The sequence below is a fragment of the Electrophorus electricus genome, unplaced genomic scaffold, assembly GCF_041902795.1.
Source record: "Electrophorus electricus isolate QZ-2024a unplaced genomic scaffold, ASM4190279v1 Scaffold70, whole genome shotgun sequence".
In the NCBI taxonomy this organism is placed as follows: Eukaryota; Metazoa; Chordata; class Actinopteri; order Gymnotiformes; family Gymnotidae; genus Electrophorus; species Electrophorus electricus.
In genome coordinates, this window is record NW_027658787.1 from 225,001 (window position 1) to 240,000 (window position 15,000).

At 45.9% G+C, this 15,000-nt stretch overlaps 1 protein-coding gene across 13 annotated transcripts in view; it reads right to left on the reverse strand.

The window, feature by feature from the left end:
- The window catches only part of LOC145643259 (C-terminal-binding protein 2), a 74,164-nt gene that overhangs the window by 1,867 nt on the left and 57,297 nt on the right, over positions 1-15,000 (reverse strand). For 3 of the 13 annotated variants that reach the window (XM_081709682.1, XM_081709676.1, XM_081709683.1), the window contains 8 exons: positions 9,526-9,680; positions 6,404-6,548; positions 4,965-5,171; positions 4,575-4,789; positions 3,482-3,612; positions 3,143-3,270; positions 2,653-2,770; positions 1-649 (listed from right to left, as the gene is read on the reverse strand). The exon at positions 1-649 is cut by the window's left edge and continues 434 nt beyond it. In XM_081709682.1, coding sequence (XP_081565808.1) covers positions 469-649; positions 2,653-2,770; positions 3,143-3,270; positions 3,482-3,612; positions 4,575-4,789; positions 4,965-5,171; positions 6,404-6,548; positions 9,526-9,680 — 1,280 coding nt within the window. In that variant the 3' untranslated portion in view covers positions 1-468. The other 10 variants (XR_014122166.1, XR_014122162.1, XR_014122165.1 and 7 more) reach the window with 10 other exon arrangements.

The following is a 15,000-nucleotide window of genomic DNA, read 5'->3' on the forward strand; positions in this document are numbered from 1 at the left end:
ATGAATTGAGAGGGAGGGCTTTGTTTCATCCATGCCTTACAACTGCGATCTCTTCTGAGCCACAAGCAAAGAGAGGAAAAAAGAAATGTACTGAACAAGCTTATCAAACAAACAAACAAACAAAAGAGTATTAAGTCTTGTGTTAAGCAGTCCTGTTGAGCTGTAATGTGTATGTATGCAAGTATGTTTGTGTGCGGCATGTGTTTGAATGTGTGTGTGAGAGAGAGAGAAGTCTCTTGGTCCCGGAAGATGGGTGATTTCATTGGAAAGATACTGGGAAACATATTGGCATGACGATGGCTCCTGTGTTTGTGTGTGTATAGGTGTGTCAAAATATACCTGTAATAAAGTACGTCTAAATGTACATGTTTTTAAGAGGTTGTGCATTTGTCTGCAGGTGTGTATGTGCTACATGAGCGTGTGTGTGTGTGTGTGTGTGTGTGTGTGTGTGTGAGTATGGTCATGGTGCTATTGCTCTGTTAGATGCTCTCTGCTCTCCCCGTGTTTGGATGGTTGGTTAGGAGAGGGGACCTGGGTGGGGTGTGTGCCCGAAGGGAGTGAGTGGGGGATGGGCACACCGCCTGGGCCCATGCCCTCCAATGCCCCTGGGATGCCCCCTGGTGCCACCCCAACCATGCCCGGTGGAAACCTAAACAGAGACAGGTCAAAGGTCAAGCTTAGGTCAGAATCAGATGGATGAGACGTAAGCGTGTTTGCTGAGTGTGATGGTGTTTCTGACTGTGTTCTGGCAGGGAGCAGCAGAGCTTAAAAAAGGGCTTCACCAAACCTCTCCAACCAAACACATCAGAGTGACTCCTCAGCAATTTAAATCAAAGCAAAAGTTCAGAAAAATACAACAGAGGAAAAAGGGCTGCAGCAAGAGCATCTTCATGAACACACAACGCATGCACGCGCCCACCCACACAAAACGCATGTGTGCACACACGCTATGTGCATGGATGTACACCCGCACACTGGCACTCAGACATGACTGCACACATGCTCGCAGTGTGCTAATGCTGATGGGAGATGGAGAAACAAAGAACAGAAGCTAGAGAAAGGAGGGCAACAACGAGAGATGAATATAAAAACACCAGAAATGCAAGAGAGTGAACTTGTAAAACAGCTCTAAAGAATACTTGAAGAGACAGTATGTAAACATCTCTGAACAAAGTCTAATTTGTCTGTCAAGTGCCATCTGCTATAAAACACTGACTAGGAGGGGCAGCACCATCCCAGTAATCAGTCAGAACCTGACCCAGAGCACGCACGCGCGTGTGTGTGTGTGTGTGTGTGTGTGTGTGTGTGTGTGTGTGCACGTGTACGCGTGTGTGTGCGTGCGCGTGTGTGTGTGTGTGTGTGTGTGTAGACAGGATGGAGGGCTGGGTTAGTGAGGGGGTGAGGGGTTTTAGTATTCATCGCTGCCAGGAAGAGGAACAACCACAGAGTTAGAAAACCAGGGGTGTGGCTAGTCAGTCATGGACTTCTAGAATCAGCACATTTTAAAAGGTAAAAGGAAACTGGCTACTGAAAATAAACAAATGGAGTCACTAAAGAAGGGACTGTATTAAGATCCTCAATGACTGGCTAGTACACAACTCTACAGGAGCATAACTGGATGGTATATAAATGCACAAGAGCATGACTGCTTTGTTCTTGTTCTCTTGCTCCAGGTTTATTGGAGTGTGATTGGCAGGTTGAAATCTCTGTAGATGTGTGATTGGTTAGTTAATAACTCCACAGAAACACAGCTGGCTGGTTTATAACTCTATGGGAGGAGAGAGAGGGACAGAGAGAGTGTAAGCAACAGGGAAAGGGGTTCTGGGTAGACAGTCCCACTGTGCTTGACTGTATTTACCTGCTGGTGTTTTAGGCATTGATTTTGTCTTGGGGGGCACCAGAAGGGATGGCCTGCAGGTTCGGGTTCACTTGGCTGAGAGAGAGAATCAGAGTTTGGTGTTGGGAGGGGGCTTGGGTTGATGAGTCACTCAAAGCACAGGAGCAGGGCTACGGAGAATCCTCACAATGGCTTTCCAAAACTCAACGGAATGTTCCACTGAAAACCCTTCGTGTGAGATTGGAATCCTTTAAGTGAGAGTCAAAGCCTCCAGGCCTCCAACTCCTGCTAGTACAGCAGAGGGGATGCTCCTCTTATTCCACCACAGTGTCCTCATGGTCTGGGATCTCGCATTAAATAATGGGCTGTGGGGTGAAATTCTCCTTTAAGTTCAGTGCTTAAGGGTTTCTTTGAAGACTGAACATCAGCTGAGTTTTATTAGCCCAGGACTGGGGCTCATCTGCATCAGGGAACTGGCCCCTCCTCTTTGCAAAGCGGAGTCTGAAGAGTGCAGGATTGGAACACACCTACTAAATGCTGCATTTTTACTCAATGTATTGTACTGTTTTTTATTTAAGTGTTTAGGAAAAACAAACAAACAAACAAACCTGGGGCAAATTTGACACTAAAATCCATGGTGATGATGAGGTAATGAAGTCATACTGAACAAATATGCATGAAAAAATGTTTAAAACACACAGTTACAATAAACACAGAGCTGTACAAAATTTGCTTGGATGAGAATGTTATGCCAAAGCAAAGAATAAAGGTAGCAATACAGCAGAGGCCAAAGACACTGTGATTCTGTGATTTACCTGTAGGCAGCGCCATTAAGCTCTGGGTGCACACCTTGCTGGTCCATCACTCCCCAGGTTGCTGTGCTAACAAAAAACTCTTTATTCACACAGTTTCTTAGACTGTCTGGAATCCGACCTGAGAGAGAGAGGGAATGAGAGAGAGAGAATTTGTGTGTATGTCCGTCTGTGTGCGCACATGTGATGCTGCGTGTGTGTGTGTGTGTGTCTATGTGTACACCATTGCTGGCTCTGTGTGTGTGCAAGTGTGTAGAGGTGATGGCTCTGCATATCTGTGTGTGTGTGTGTGTACCAGTGATGGCTTGGCGTATCTGTTTGTCTGTGTCTACGCCATTGATGGCTCTGCTTATGTGTGTGTGTGTATACCAGGGATGGCTCTGTTTATCTGTGTGTGTGTGTGTGTGTGTGTGTGTGTGTGTGTGTGTGTGTACCAGTGATGGCTCTGCTTATGTGTGTGTGTGTGTGTGTGTGTGTGTGTGTGTGTGTGTACCAGTGATGGCTCTGCGTATCTCTGTAGCGGCTGCCTCTCTCATCTCCAGAGAGGCCTGCTCACTGTACCAGGCCGTGTGAGGTGTGCAGATCAGATTAGGGGTATCCTTCAGGGGACCATGCGCAAAACTACATGCACACAGCCACACACCCATGCAAGGAGACAGATGGAAATTTCACAAACTGCATAACAAGCAACAAAAACTCAGCTAGGCTTAGCTAATTACAATTAGTATGTGTGTATGTGGTATAGTGTAAATATGTAGGATATGTGAGGGTTTGACTTTATACATGTGTGTATGTTTGAACACGTGTAGAGGATGTATGCAGGGGTACACACCTGAAGGGTTCGGCCTCGTGCACATCAAGGGCAGCTCCACGTATCCTGCCCTCTTTAAGAGCCTGAGCCAAAGCTTTCTCATCTACCAGCCCACCTCGAGCTGTGTTCACCAGGAAGGCACCCTGACGCATCTGCCCGCACGCACGCACGCACACGCACACACACACACACACACACACACACACACACACACACACACACACACACACAGCATGAAAAGCATTAAAACCCCCACATAGACACACTCTTATTAGCGTCCCTCTCTCTGGCCTTCTTACTCTCTCCACCTGGTAAGAACAAAGATGTGTTCTGATGCTGTGGGCTTCTACTGAGATTTGGCAACAAGGTGTGTGTGCTGCTGCACCAGTGTGCCTGTATTCATTTCTTTGGACTATAAGAGCAAAGAGAACAGAAAAAGGTTTAACTGGGTTGAACTACACCTAAAGATATCAGCCTAAGCCCTACAATACAAAAAACAAAAATAAGTCAAATAAGTCACTTGAGAGATAGAGGATAAACGATAAAGGACTGAAAGGCAGACAGAGAGTATAGAGCATTTATTTTCTGTCACCCATAGGGGGCAGGGTATGTTACGTTACCAGTGTGGAGAAGGCTTGTACACTCATGGTCACGCACGCACACGCACACACACACTTGCACCTCCCCCTATGCAGTGAGTTGATATATTTGCTGTAGCCGTGGGCTGGTGCTAATTGCATTTGACAGAGCAATGGAATGAATTTGTTTCTAGCTTCACTAAACTTAAGATACCTTGCAGAAGGACATCATGCACTCTATAGACACACATAGGTATACAGTCCCACACAAACACTTACTTCCTGGCACATATATAGATCCCTACACAGCTCATTTAGAGTTGTGTTTGCATGTGTGTGAAATGTATGTCTGTGCAAATGTGTTTGTGTATGTGCTGCGTGTGTGTGTGTATGTTTAAACATATTAGAGTCCTGTATTACTTATTAGGTTTATTGTGCATGCTTGGGAGTTGGTTACCAAGATTTTTATGTAGGGATAACATGACATGAGTACATTCTGAGAGGGAGTGTGTGTGCGTGCCTGTGTGTGTCTTTACCTGTTTGATGGTGAAGTCATTGATGAGGTGGTGGTTGTGCTCGTTCAGGTTGCAGTGCAGGGACACACAGTCGCTCTGGTACAGCAGGTCCTGCAGGGTGTAAACCCTCTGAACGCCCAGAGAGCGCTCCATCCCGTCCTGCAGGTATGGGTCGTAGAAGATCACGTTGAAGCCAAACACCTTGGCACGCACCGCCACGGCTTGTCCCGACCGTCCTGCACACAGGACACGGCAGCGTCAACAAACACATACAAACAAACCGTCGATGGCCTAATGTGCAGATCAGCACAACCCCAGATAAAGAAAGCAAGAGAGAGACAAAAGGAGACAAAAAAAAGAGGGACAGAGAGACACATTTGAAGCTGCAAGGAGTGAAGGAACGCTCGTTACCAAAGCCAATCAGGCCGAGGGTTTCCCCGCGGATGCGGGCTGCTCCGGACGCCACCTCTCGGACGTGCTCCACACTCTGGACCCTCGTGCCCTCTCGGAGTGCCTGGTACAGCCAAGTGTTTCTCCTGTACAGGTTCAGGATGTGACACATCGTTGAATCCGCCGTCTCCTCTACCGCTGCAGACGGGATATTACACACAGCAATACCTGTAGCACACACACACAAACACACATATAGGGTGAGATACAACACCACAAAAAGCTGTTTGAAGACAGAAGCAGCACTATCAGCTGAGAAGAGCCCAGAGGATTTCCCTTCATCACCTCAGCGTGTCCGGGCGACTCAGTGTGTCAGGATGACTGTGTGTATGGGTCCAGCCTGGCCACTGAGTACGAGAGCCCTAAACTGGAATCAGCACTGGCAAAAACTGTCCTGAACAGCCATTTCCAATCCAGTCAGTCATTTACAATCTAGTCATTCTCAATCCAGGTGTGTCCAACCCAGCCATTCATAACCCAGGCATATCTATCCCAACCATTACATGGCTCAGGTGGGTTGAGAGTGGAGTAATGTGGAGTGAGGGGTCACAAGGCCTGGACTGTCCACCTTGATCTTAAGATGATGCTAAAACCATCATGGAGTGGATTTCAACTTGTAGTCCCAAGGACAAACTATACGCTGGGTTTACACTAAGCCTAATATTCTGATGTTAAAAGCCAAAACCAAATAAAATTGCTCCATATAAGCACCTCAATCATAATAAAGGCCCAAACCAGTTAACAGTTCAATCGTTTGCAGAGTGGATTTTTAAACCATTCATAAACCAATCAAACCCCGCCCCTGTACCTGTGATGTACAGTTCTCAAAATGGCGGATTACAAGTTTACCTGCACCTATACCAAGAGCTTGTTAATGATTCAAACCCTTAAAGAACTGGATATTAGTATTTCCATCAGAGCCTGTGTTGACAGGTTTCATATGAGCCTTATGGTGCCTACAGTACACAATCATTCAGTTCAGTCTAACTCTGTGCACATCACACAACTGTAAACACCAAACTGTATTAGAGCACATCCCATGTAAACACTTCGGCCAAAATCTTCAATTTGAATGATTTAAATTTTAAAACAAAGTGCATGTAAACCCAGCTAGTGTCTAGGCTACTGCAATATTGAGGCATCTAAAACTCCAGATGACTGATTTCGTCATATATATCACTTAAATGCATAAGAAAATGAAATAATAGCAATGTTTTACTTTCTCTCAACAGAACTAGACCAGAATTTCTGCTATATGATTTGAAATGACCCTTACTTTATACCGTACAATCTGAAATGCTCCATTTTAAGAGGTAAGCCCTGGTTTTCAGTGTTGTAGTAACGATTATGAATTAGCACACGTATGCCTAATCCATCACCCTCAGTGGGAAAGGTCGTACCCAGCTCTCCTGCGGCTTTGATGTCGATGTTGTCATAGCCACTCCCAATGCGAATGATGATGCGTAGTGCTTTGAACTTCTCCAGGTCCTCGCGTGTCAGCGTGATCGTGTGATACATCATCGCTCCGACTGCTTCATTCAGCACCTGCAATGTAATTGGAACACAAAATCCACACACATATTTCATATTTCCCTACATATTGAGATAATGTAGTTCTCCAACACACCATAAGTCTTATGTCATGGCAGAAAAGCTTGATCAGTCTTTCCAAACAGTCTGCCATATGTGCACAGAGAGAATGCGTATTTGTGAGTGCACGCATGCGCTTGTGAATGTGTGTGTATGTGTGTGAGCATGCAAGACAGAGAGAGAGAGAGAGAGCATGAGATAGAGATAACTCACTCCAGAATCTACAAAAGGACAGTCATAAAAAAGTGAAAGTAAAAGACACACGCAGGCATGCACACACACTGAGTGTGAAGGGGACAGCATTATGAGTTTTGAGTGTAATGGTTTTTGAACAGTCAAAACCTGAAATAGAAACTGTGCTCTAACTTGCCTCTCTCCTTCTCTCCATCTCTCCCTCTCTGACACACACAGCAATGTGCAAACACACATTCTCAGAAGAGTCTTCAGACCTATTCTGTGAGGTGCACAACACAGACAGTGCTCTGGTGTCTGTGACAGAAAGGGAGAGTGATAGAGTGGGTGTGGGATGTGTGAGGTGTGTCCATGTGTCTCTTTGCTAATGTTATATGGCAGCTTTTAAATGTGTGTGTGTGTGTGTGTGTGTGTGTGTGTGCGCATGCATGCCCTTGCACACATCCTGCTAACCTCATATTGATTGTATTTGTGTGACTGTGCTGGATGAAATCAAGAGAGCCGATTCGTTGCTTTCCCGAGTAGAGTGTTCAGGTGGTTGCATACACACATGCCCCACCCCCACACACGCACTCAAAAAAACACACAGGAGCTTTCTGCTTTGCTTTGTAAGCGGCTAAATGAAGGTTACACATGAGTACACACACCACACTGATTACTTATTATATGTTTGAATACAAATAAAACATGTAATAAGTGTGTCTTGTGTGTCAGGTATATGTATAAATGATAAATGTACATGTACATTAGTTAGATAAGCCTGAAGGAATGTGAGTGTGTACGTGTGTGCGCATATATAAAACCACTCCCTTAATACCATAGTAACTAAAAATGTTACACTGCACTCAATGATGTGTTCACATCTTTCTCACACACACACACACACACACACACACACACACACACACACTCACACACACACACACAAATAAGGTCCCCCCCCCGGACCCTCTGTGTTGCTCTGTAAGTGGCTGTAATGAGAGAGGGTTACAGTTTCATACTAGTCACACAAGAGGGACACGCATAGTATTATTCTTCATTTCAAAAATATCAGGGAATACTAAGCAGAGAAATATAATAATATCACACCTTTCTGATTTTTAAAAATCACTCCACACTTGGCCCCTACCACTCTTTCTAAACATTTTCTCTCTCTCCATGTTTAGCACACACCCTGCTGATGGCTGAGGAGAATGGTTTCTTTTGCTAATGCTCAGTTCTCTTATTGTGTAGTTTAAAAGCCTACAAGTCCAGTGATCTTAGCAGCTCCATGGCCATCCCACAGCATCAGCAATGCCAGCATCTCCTCGCTTAACAAGCTATAAACCAGCGCTACGGCTAGTGCTAACCTGAGTGCTAATGCTAGCGTTAACCCTAGATAATTACACACTGTCTGGTTGCCAGCCAGGAAGTCAACCTTTAAAGAAGTGAGAGAACAGCAGACATTCTTTTTTTGTAATAAAACAATTCATGTGAATATTATGTGAGTGAGCGAGAGAGAGACAGAGCACACTGTGGGGCAAAGGGATTGTGTGTCTGTGTGTGTACGTTACACAATATGGACAGACATATTGGGACACATCTCTTAATCATCAGATTTAGGTGTCTCATTCACTCCTTTTGTATATAATCAAGCACCCAGCCATGTAGTCTGCCTTTACAAACATATGTCATTCTAGGGAGCTCACTGAATTCAAGGGTGGTACTGTAATAGGAATGTGACTGATGCAACAATTACTTCCTTCCTAGATTTTCCATGATCAACTGTGAATGATATTATTGAAAAGTGGACACATTTAGGAACCTCAGCAACTCAGTCACAAAGTAAGAGATCACAAAGTTACAGAGCAGGGTAGCTGAGGTGCATAGCATGTAAAAGTCACACTCTGTTGACTTAGTAACTGCACAGTTCCAAACCTCTTCTGGCTTCGCATCAACACAAGAACTGTGCAACAGGAACTTCATGGTAGGGGTTACCCTGACCGAGCACCTGCATGCAAGCCTTACATCACCAAGCACAATGCCAAGCAATGGATGGAGTGGTGTTAAGCACGCTGACACTGGACTCTGGATCAGTGGAAACGTGTTCTGTGGAGTAAAGAATCACACTTCTTATCTGGCAGTCTGATGGACGAGTCTGGGTTTGGAGAATGCCTGGAGAACATTAACCTGCCTGACTGCATTGTGGCAACTGTAAAGTATGGTGGAGGAGGGAAAATACTATGGGGTTGTTGGTTTTTTTCAGGTGCTGGTCTAGGCTCCTTAGTTCAAGTGAAGGCAAATCTTAATGCTTCAGCATACCAAGACATTTTGGACAATTGTATGCTTCCAACGTTGTAAGTACAGTTTGGATGCACAAAACAAGGTTCATAAAGGCATGACTGGGTGAGTGTGGTATGGAAGAACTTGCGTGGTTTACTGCACAGTACCTTGACCACAACCCCAGTGAATGCCTTTGGGATGAACTATAACGTATATTATGAACCAGGTCCTCTTGTCCAACATCAGTGTCTGACCTCACAAATGCTCTTCTGGATGAAGAACGTTTGTCCATATAGTGAGTATCTGAGTGTGAGAATGTGGGTGTAGCGTATACATGTGAGTTATGTGAGTGTGTGAGTTACATGTGGAAGACTGTGTGTGGGACAAGAGATTGTAGCGTTTATGTGTAATATGGGAGTTTTTGTTAATGCGTGAATGAGAGCGAGAGAATGAATTGGTACGGTAAGGGTGTGTGTACCTTTTCGTGTATCTCCTGTGTAGACTGTGCATCGCAGAAAGCCACGGTTGCCAGGTCTTTGAGTATGGGCATCTCCACTGTGCAGTCGCGCCCGTCCAGTAGTGCCACCAGGGGGCGAGGGTGCAGTGGACCATTAATGATGTGGGGCCTGATACCTGGGAGAGGGAGCCAGGAAGAGGCAGACATACAGACAGTTCATTTCTAACCTAATTTTCGTATGGATTACCAGTGCAGATGCTTCATCTCTGGTTTAAGCAAAAGCCTCCATTGAAATTCCTACCGGAACCTTCCACCATAGTACTTGTTAAATGGGGCTACAGCAGGTATATTCAGTCCTCAAGGTCTCACTCACTCACACACTTACTTCCCCTTTTTTGATGGGTTCAGTTTGATAATTGGGCTTTCGATAAGACCAACACAAAACTGTACAGTGCTATAGGCCTCAAGGACTGCAGAAACCCTTATGTGAGCTATAAACTAATAATGCTATGTCCTGTAGGAGCACACACACTAAGGGGACACTTGGAGAGACAGTCAGAAGTAATAGATGTGTGTGATTAAGTCCTACGTTTATGAGGCACAAAGAGAACGTTCAGGGTGTGATTAAAGGCAGTGCACCTAAACAGAGCAATTACTAGCAACAGTGATAGAATGACTTAAGAGTGAGAGATCTGGCAAGAGAATCCCTGAGAAAGGGATGAAGAGTCACTTCCCGACACATCCACACGCTCACACACACACACACACACATCCACACGCTCACACACATCCACACGCTCACACACATGCACGCAAAACATTTCACTCAATAAGTCAACAAAGGTCGAATCAATAAATGTGTGTCTCACACACACACACACACACACACACACACACACACACACACACACACACACACACACACACACTTCAATAGACCATTAAGGTTGGTTTAGTACTGGATTAAGACACACTCATTTAATGGAATCTTCCTCATCCTATCATCTACTCCTAAGGCAAAAATACACACACACACGCACGCACGCACGCACACGCGCGCAGAGCTACCTAGCTGTCCTTCACTTATTGCTCCACATTAAAGCCTGTCACACTGACAGTGAGTGTAGTCAATCAGCTCCTGTCTGGAGGGGTGGTTACAGTCAAAATATAGCAACACATCTAAGCAAGATAACAGTAACACCACATAATACACACCATTACACTGTGCATATGAAAATCTTTTGTTTATTAGTACATATGCATCAGTGCAGAAAGATTGTGACATGAAAAACAGAGTGAATGTCATTTAGAACACTTCCTCAAGCACTGTAGAGTCATGTAGACACACCCACACCCACATACCAGAACGAAGACACAGGTGCCCCAATTAGGTTCATGTAGCAGAGAAACATGTCACACGGGAGAAAGACACAGTCATTTACACACTGAGCTTCATACAATGTTAAAGACAGCAAAACATCAATATTAATGTCATACTGAGAAAATCTCTTGGGATGGATTTGTGTGTTTTTTCTTATCCAGCTAAGAGTATGCACACATACAGGTGCAAAATTATGTAAAATGTTTTCAACATGCTCTAATTAGACATTAGGCCATTAAAAGTGGTCATTAATATCTCCTCTCCTGTGGTGCTTTGACACCTTTGCTGTGGTAGCCGATCTGTTTGGGCAGCTGCTCTGTTACTTCAGGAGAAGTGGGATCTAGGTGTGCTCCTTCAGAAGAACAAGGCCTGCCTTTACAAAGCTGCTCTACAGACAGAGCAGCACACCGTCTACCCCAGAGCAGGGGGGCTCTACAGACAGAGCAGGGCACTGTCTACCCCAGAGCAGGGGGGCTCTACAAACAGAGCAGGGCACTACCCCAGAGCAGGGGGGGCTACAGACACAGCAGGGCACTGTCTACCCCAGAGCAGGGGGGCTCTACAGACAGAGCAGGGCACTACCCCAGAGCAGGGGGGCTCTACAAACAGAGCAGGGCACTACCCCAGAGCAGGGGGGCTCTACAGACAGAGCAGGGCACTACCCCAGAGCAGGGGGGCTCTACAAACAGAGCAGGGCACTGTCTACCCCAGAGCAGGGGGGCTCTACAGACAGAGCAGCACACAGTCTACCCCAGAGCAGGGGGGGCTACAGACAGAGCAGGGCACTACCCCAGAGCAGGGGGGCTCTACAGACAGAGCAGCACACAGTCTACCCCAGAGCACAAGCAGGCAGGCTAGCTGCCTCAATGGCTTCACCTTTCTCTTCAGAGAAACAGCAGTTTCTCAGAGTTTCATCACATCACACAGCAAGAATAAGATGTGAGACACAGTTCTATGAATTATATAAAATAGACAGATAGATATAGGCAATCAGAATTAGAGAGAGAGAGAAAATAGAAAATGGTAGTGAGAAGGGTGGAGAGAGACAGAGAAAGACAGACAGACAGACAGACAGAGAAAGACATGCACACAGAGACAAACAGAGAAGTGGTGAGATGATAAAAGCATGTCTGCAATGTGAGGTCATCTGTACAGAGCTTCCACACAGCAGCTGGTGGAAGGATACTGTTGTCATAGTGATAGCTTCACTGTCTATCAGCAGCTCTGTGATGAACTGACTTCTGCGCCGGGAGTCATGAGAAATCTCTCTCTCTCTCTCTCTCTCTCTCTCTCTCTCAATTGTGCTAGAAGTCTATATAAGAAAGAGAGGAGAGAGAAGGGGTGGGCTAGGGTGGAGCTAGCAGTGCCAATCACTCCACACTAATATTACTGACACCAGCTTGGAGGGAAGGACAAAACCCCAGACTGTAGCTAGTGTTTTAACTGAACCTTACATTTCTGTTCCTACTGATGAAAGCTGTGCCAATTTCACATTGAACCCTGTGTAAATATTTATCTATTTATCTGTGTATTCACATGCACTGCTGTAGGTCTATCAGTGTTGATGAAGTACCTCCTTAATAAATAGTTCTTCTGATAGGACGCTATTCTCACTGTAGACTCCCTATAATATATTAAATATTCAGTTTACTGTCTTGTGCTTTGTGTATCTCTCTCACACACACACACACACACACACACACACACACACACACTTCTTTCACTTTTTAAAATCTCCATCCCATCTCCATTCAACATTGCCCATCAGAGATTATCCCACCTTAACCTCAGAAGGAGAGACAATCAAATCAATCAATTCACAGATCAATTCACACGTGAGAGAGAAAAAGAGAGAAAGACATACAGAGAGTAAGAGAGATACAGAGGGAGACAGAGTGTAAGGTAGAGAGAGAGAGAGAATCGAGCGCCTGTTTTCTGTAGCTAGAGTAGAGTAGGTGTGAGCACGGGTGAGTAAAAGTGGTAGGAGTGCTTGTGGAAAGTGGCAATAAGTGTGGGTGTGGGTGGGGGTAGTGAGTATGTGTGATGGGGTGAGTAGGGGTAAGTAGGGTAGATTATGTGGGTTTGGTAGGGGTGGTGGGTTGAGTACAGATGATGGTGGTATGGCTGAGTAGGGGAGGTTGTGGGTGAGTAGGGTTAGTGGGAGTTAGTAGGGGAGGTGGGGTGAGTGCGGGGGAGTTGGGGAGTTGGGGGGTGAGTAGGGTTAGTGGGAGTTAGTAGGGGAGGTGGGGTGAGTGCGGAGGAGTTGGGGAGGTGGGGGGGTGAGTAGGGTTAGTGGGAGTTAGTAGGGGAGGTGGGGTGAGTGCGGAGGAGTTGGGGAGGTGGGGGGGTGAGTAGGGTTAGTGGGAGTTAGTAGGGGAGGTGGGGTGAGTGCGGGGGAGGTGGGGGGTGAGTAGGGTTAGTGGGAGTTAGTAGGGGAGGTGGGGTGAGTGCGGAGGAGTTGGGGAGGTGGGGGGTGAGTAGGGTTAGTGGGAGTTAGTAGGGGAGGTGGGGTGAGTGCGGGGGAGTTGGGGAGGTGGGGGGTGAGTAGGGTTAGTGGGAGTTAGTAGGGGAGGTGGGGTGAGTGCAGGGGAGTTGGGGAGCTGGGGGGTGAGTAGGGTTAGTGGGAGTTAGTAGGGGAGGTGGGGTGAGTGCGGAGGAGTTGGGGAGGTGGGGGGTGAGTAGGGTTAGTGGGAGTTAGTAGGGGAGGTGGGGTGAGTGCGGGGGAGTTGGGGAGGTGGGGGGTGAGTAGGGTTAGTGGGAGTTAGTAGGGGAGGTGGGGTGAGTGCAGGGGAGTTGGGGAGCTGGGGGGTGAGTAGGGTTAGTGGGGGTTAGTAGGGGAGGTGGGGGGTGAGCAGGTGTAGTGGGAGTTAGTAGGGGAGGTGGGGTGAGTATGTGTGGTAGGGGCCATAATGCTGCTGTGACCCTGCACTCAGGCTCTGTGTGTAGAACAGTGGAGGCCAAATATGTACTCACACACACACCCACATGGACATTCATAAATGCACAAAACTGACCACTACAAACCTGTGTGTGTGTGTGTGTGTGTGTGTGTGTTTTCCACACACCTGTCTACATGCATCATGCACCTGCTGGCAATTTTGCCTCTGACAGCATAAACTACCAGTCTCTCCTTCACATGTCCAACTCTCTGCTCTCCTTTGTGTCTTTGGATTTCCACAGCTTTTACCAAAGAGCCACACACACAAACTCTCTCTCTTGCTCTTGCGCTCTTTCTTATTCAACTACAGTCTCCAATCGTCCCTTCCTTTTAACTGCTGCTGAAGGTTACCTAGCAACTACAGGTTACAGTTGCCCTGTGACTCCCTTCATGACAACAGGTTGGGCAAAGATGCAGTTGCCATGCCAACCAGCAATTAACAACAATCCAAAGATAAACTTATTTTAAACTAAAGAAATGAAGTAATGAGGATTTCCTTTGACCTCTTTTAACAGTTGTCTGGTAACCTGCACAAAGAATTGAAGCTCATATTATTTACACAGCAAAAAATGAAAAGCAATAATTTAATAATCAATGCAGTGTAATCTATTTATATAAATTATTGTAAGAGATCAACTTGTGTTGCAGCCCATGCTACAGCTAATGTAGTGTAATATGACCGATTTCTGCAGTGCAGTAAGAGGAGCACTCACGACTCCAAGTAGACAATTTAGCTGGAAAGTTGGTACAGTTTACACAAGAAACTATTTACAAAATCGACAGACACTTAAGATTAGATCATCAGAAAATCAATCTAGTATACATAGACAGTAACGCATTTCTATTTGTTTCTATTTGTCACAGTCAAGAATCTGGATATCACTGAACCTGACAGCCACAGTCAGGAATCTGGATATCACTGACAGCCTTTACAAGGTGACACTGTTTTGCCAAGTATTTGTCCATTTTTTAAATTTAATTTGATCCAGTTGGTTGTCCAGTGTTACCTGTTACCAGTTGTTCAACAGTCACCAACCTAATGCACAGTTCCACCAAAACCCAAGTAGCTGTCAGGTTTTAAACTGGTGCTCCCACAAGGCTACAGGCCAGCGGAACACATGTAGAGAAAGGCGCTGACTATTATATAGATACGTCTCACCTAGGAAATGGCTATGAT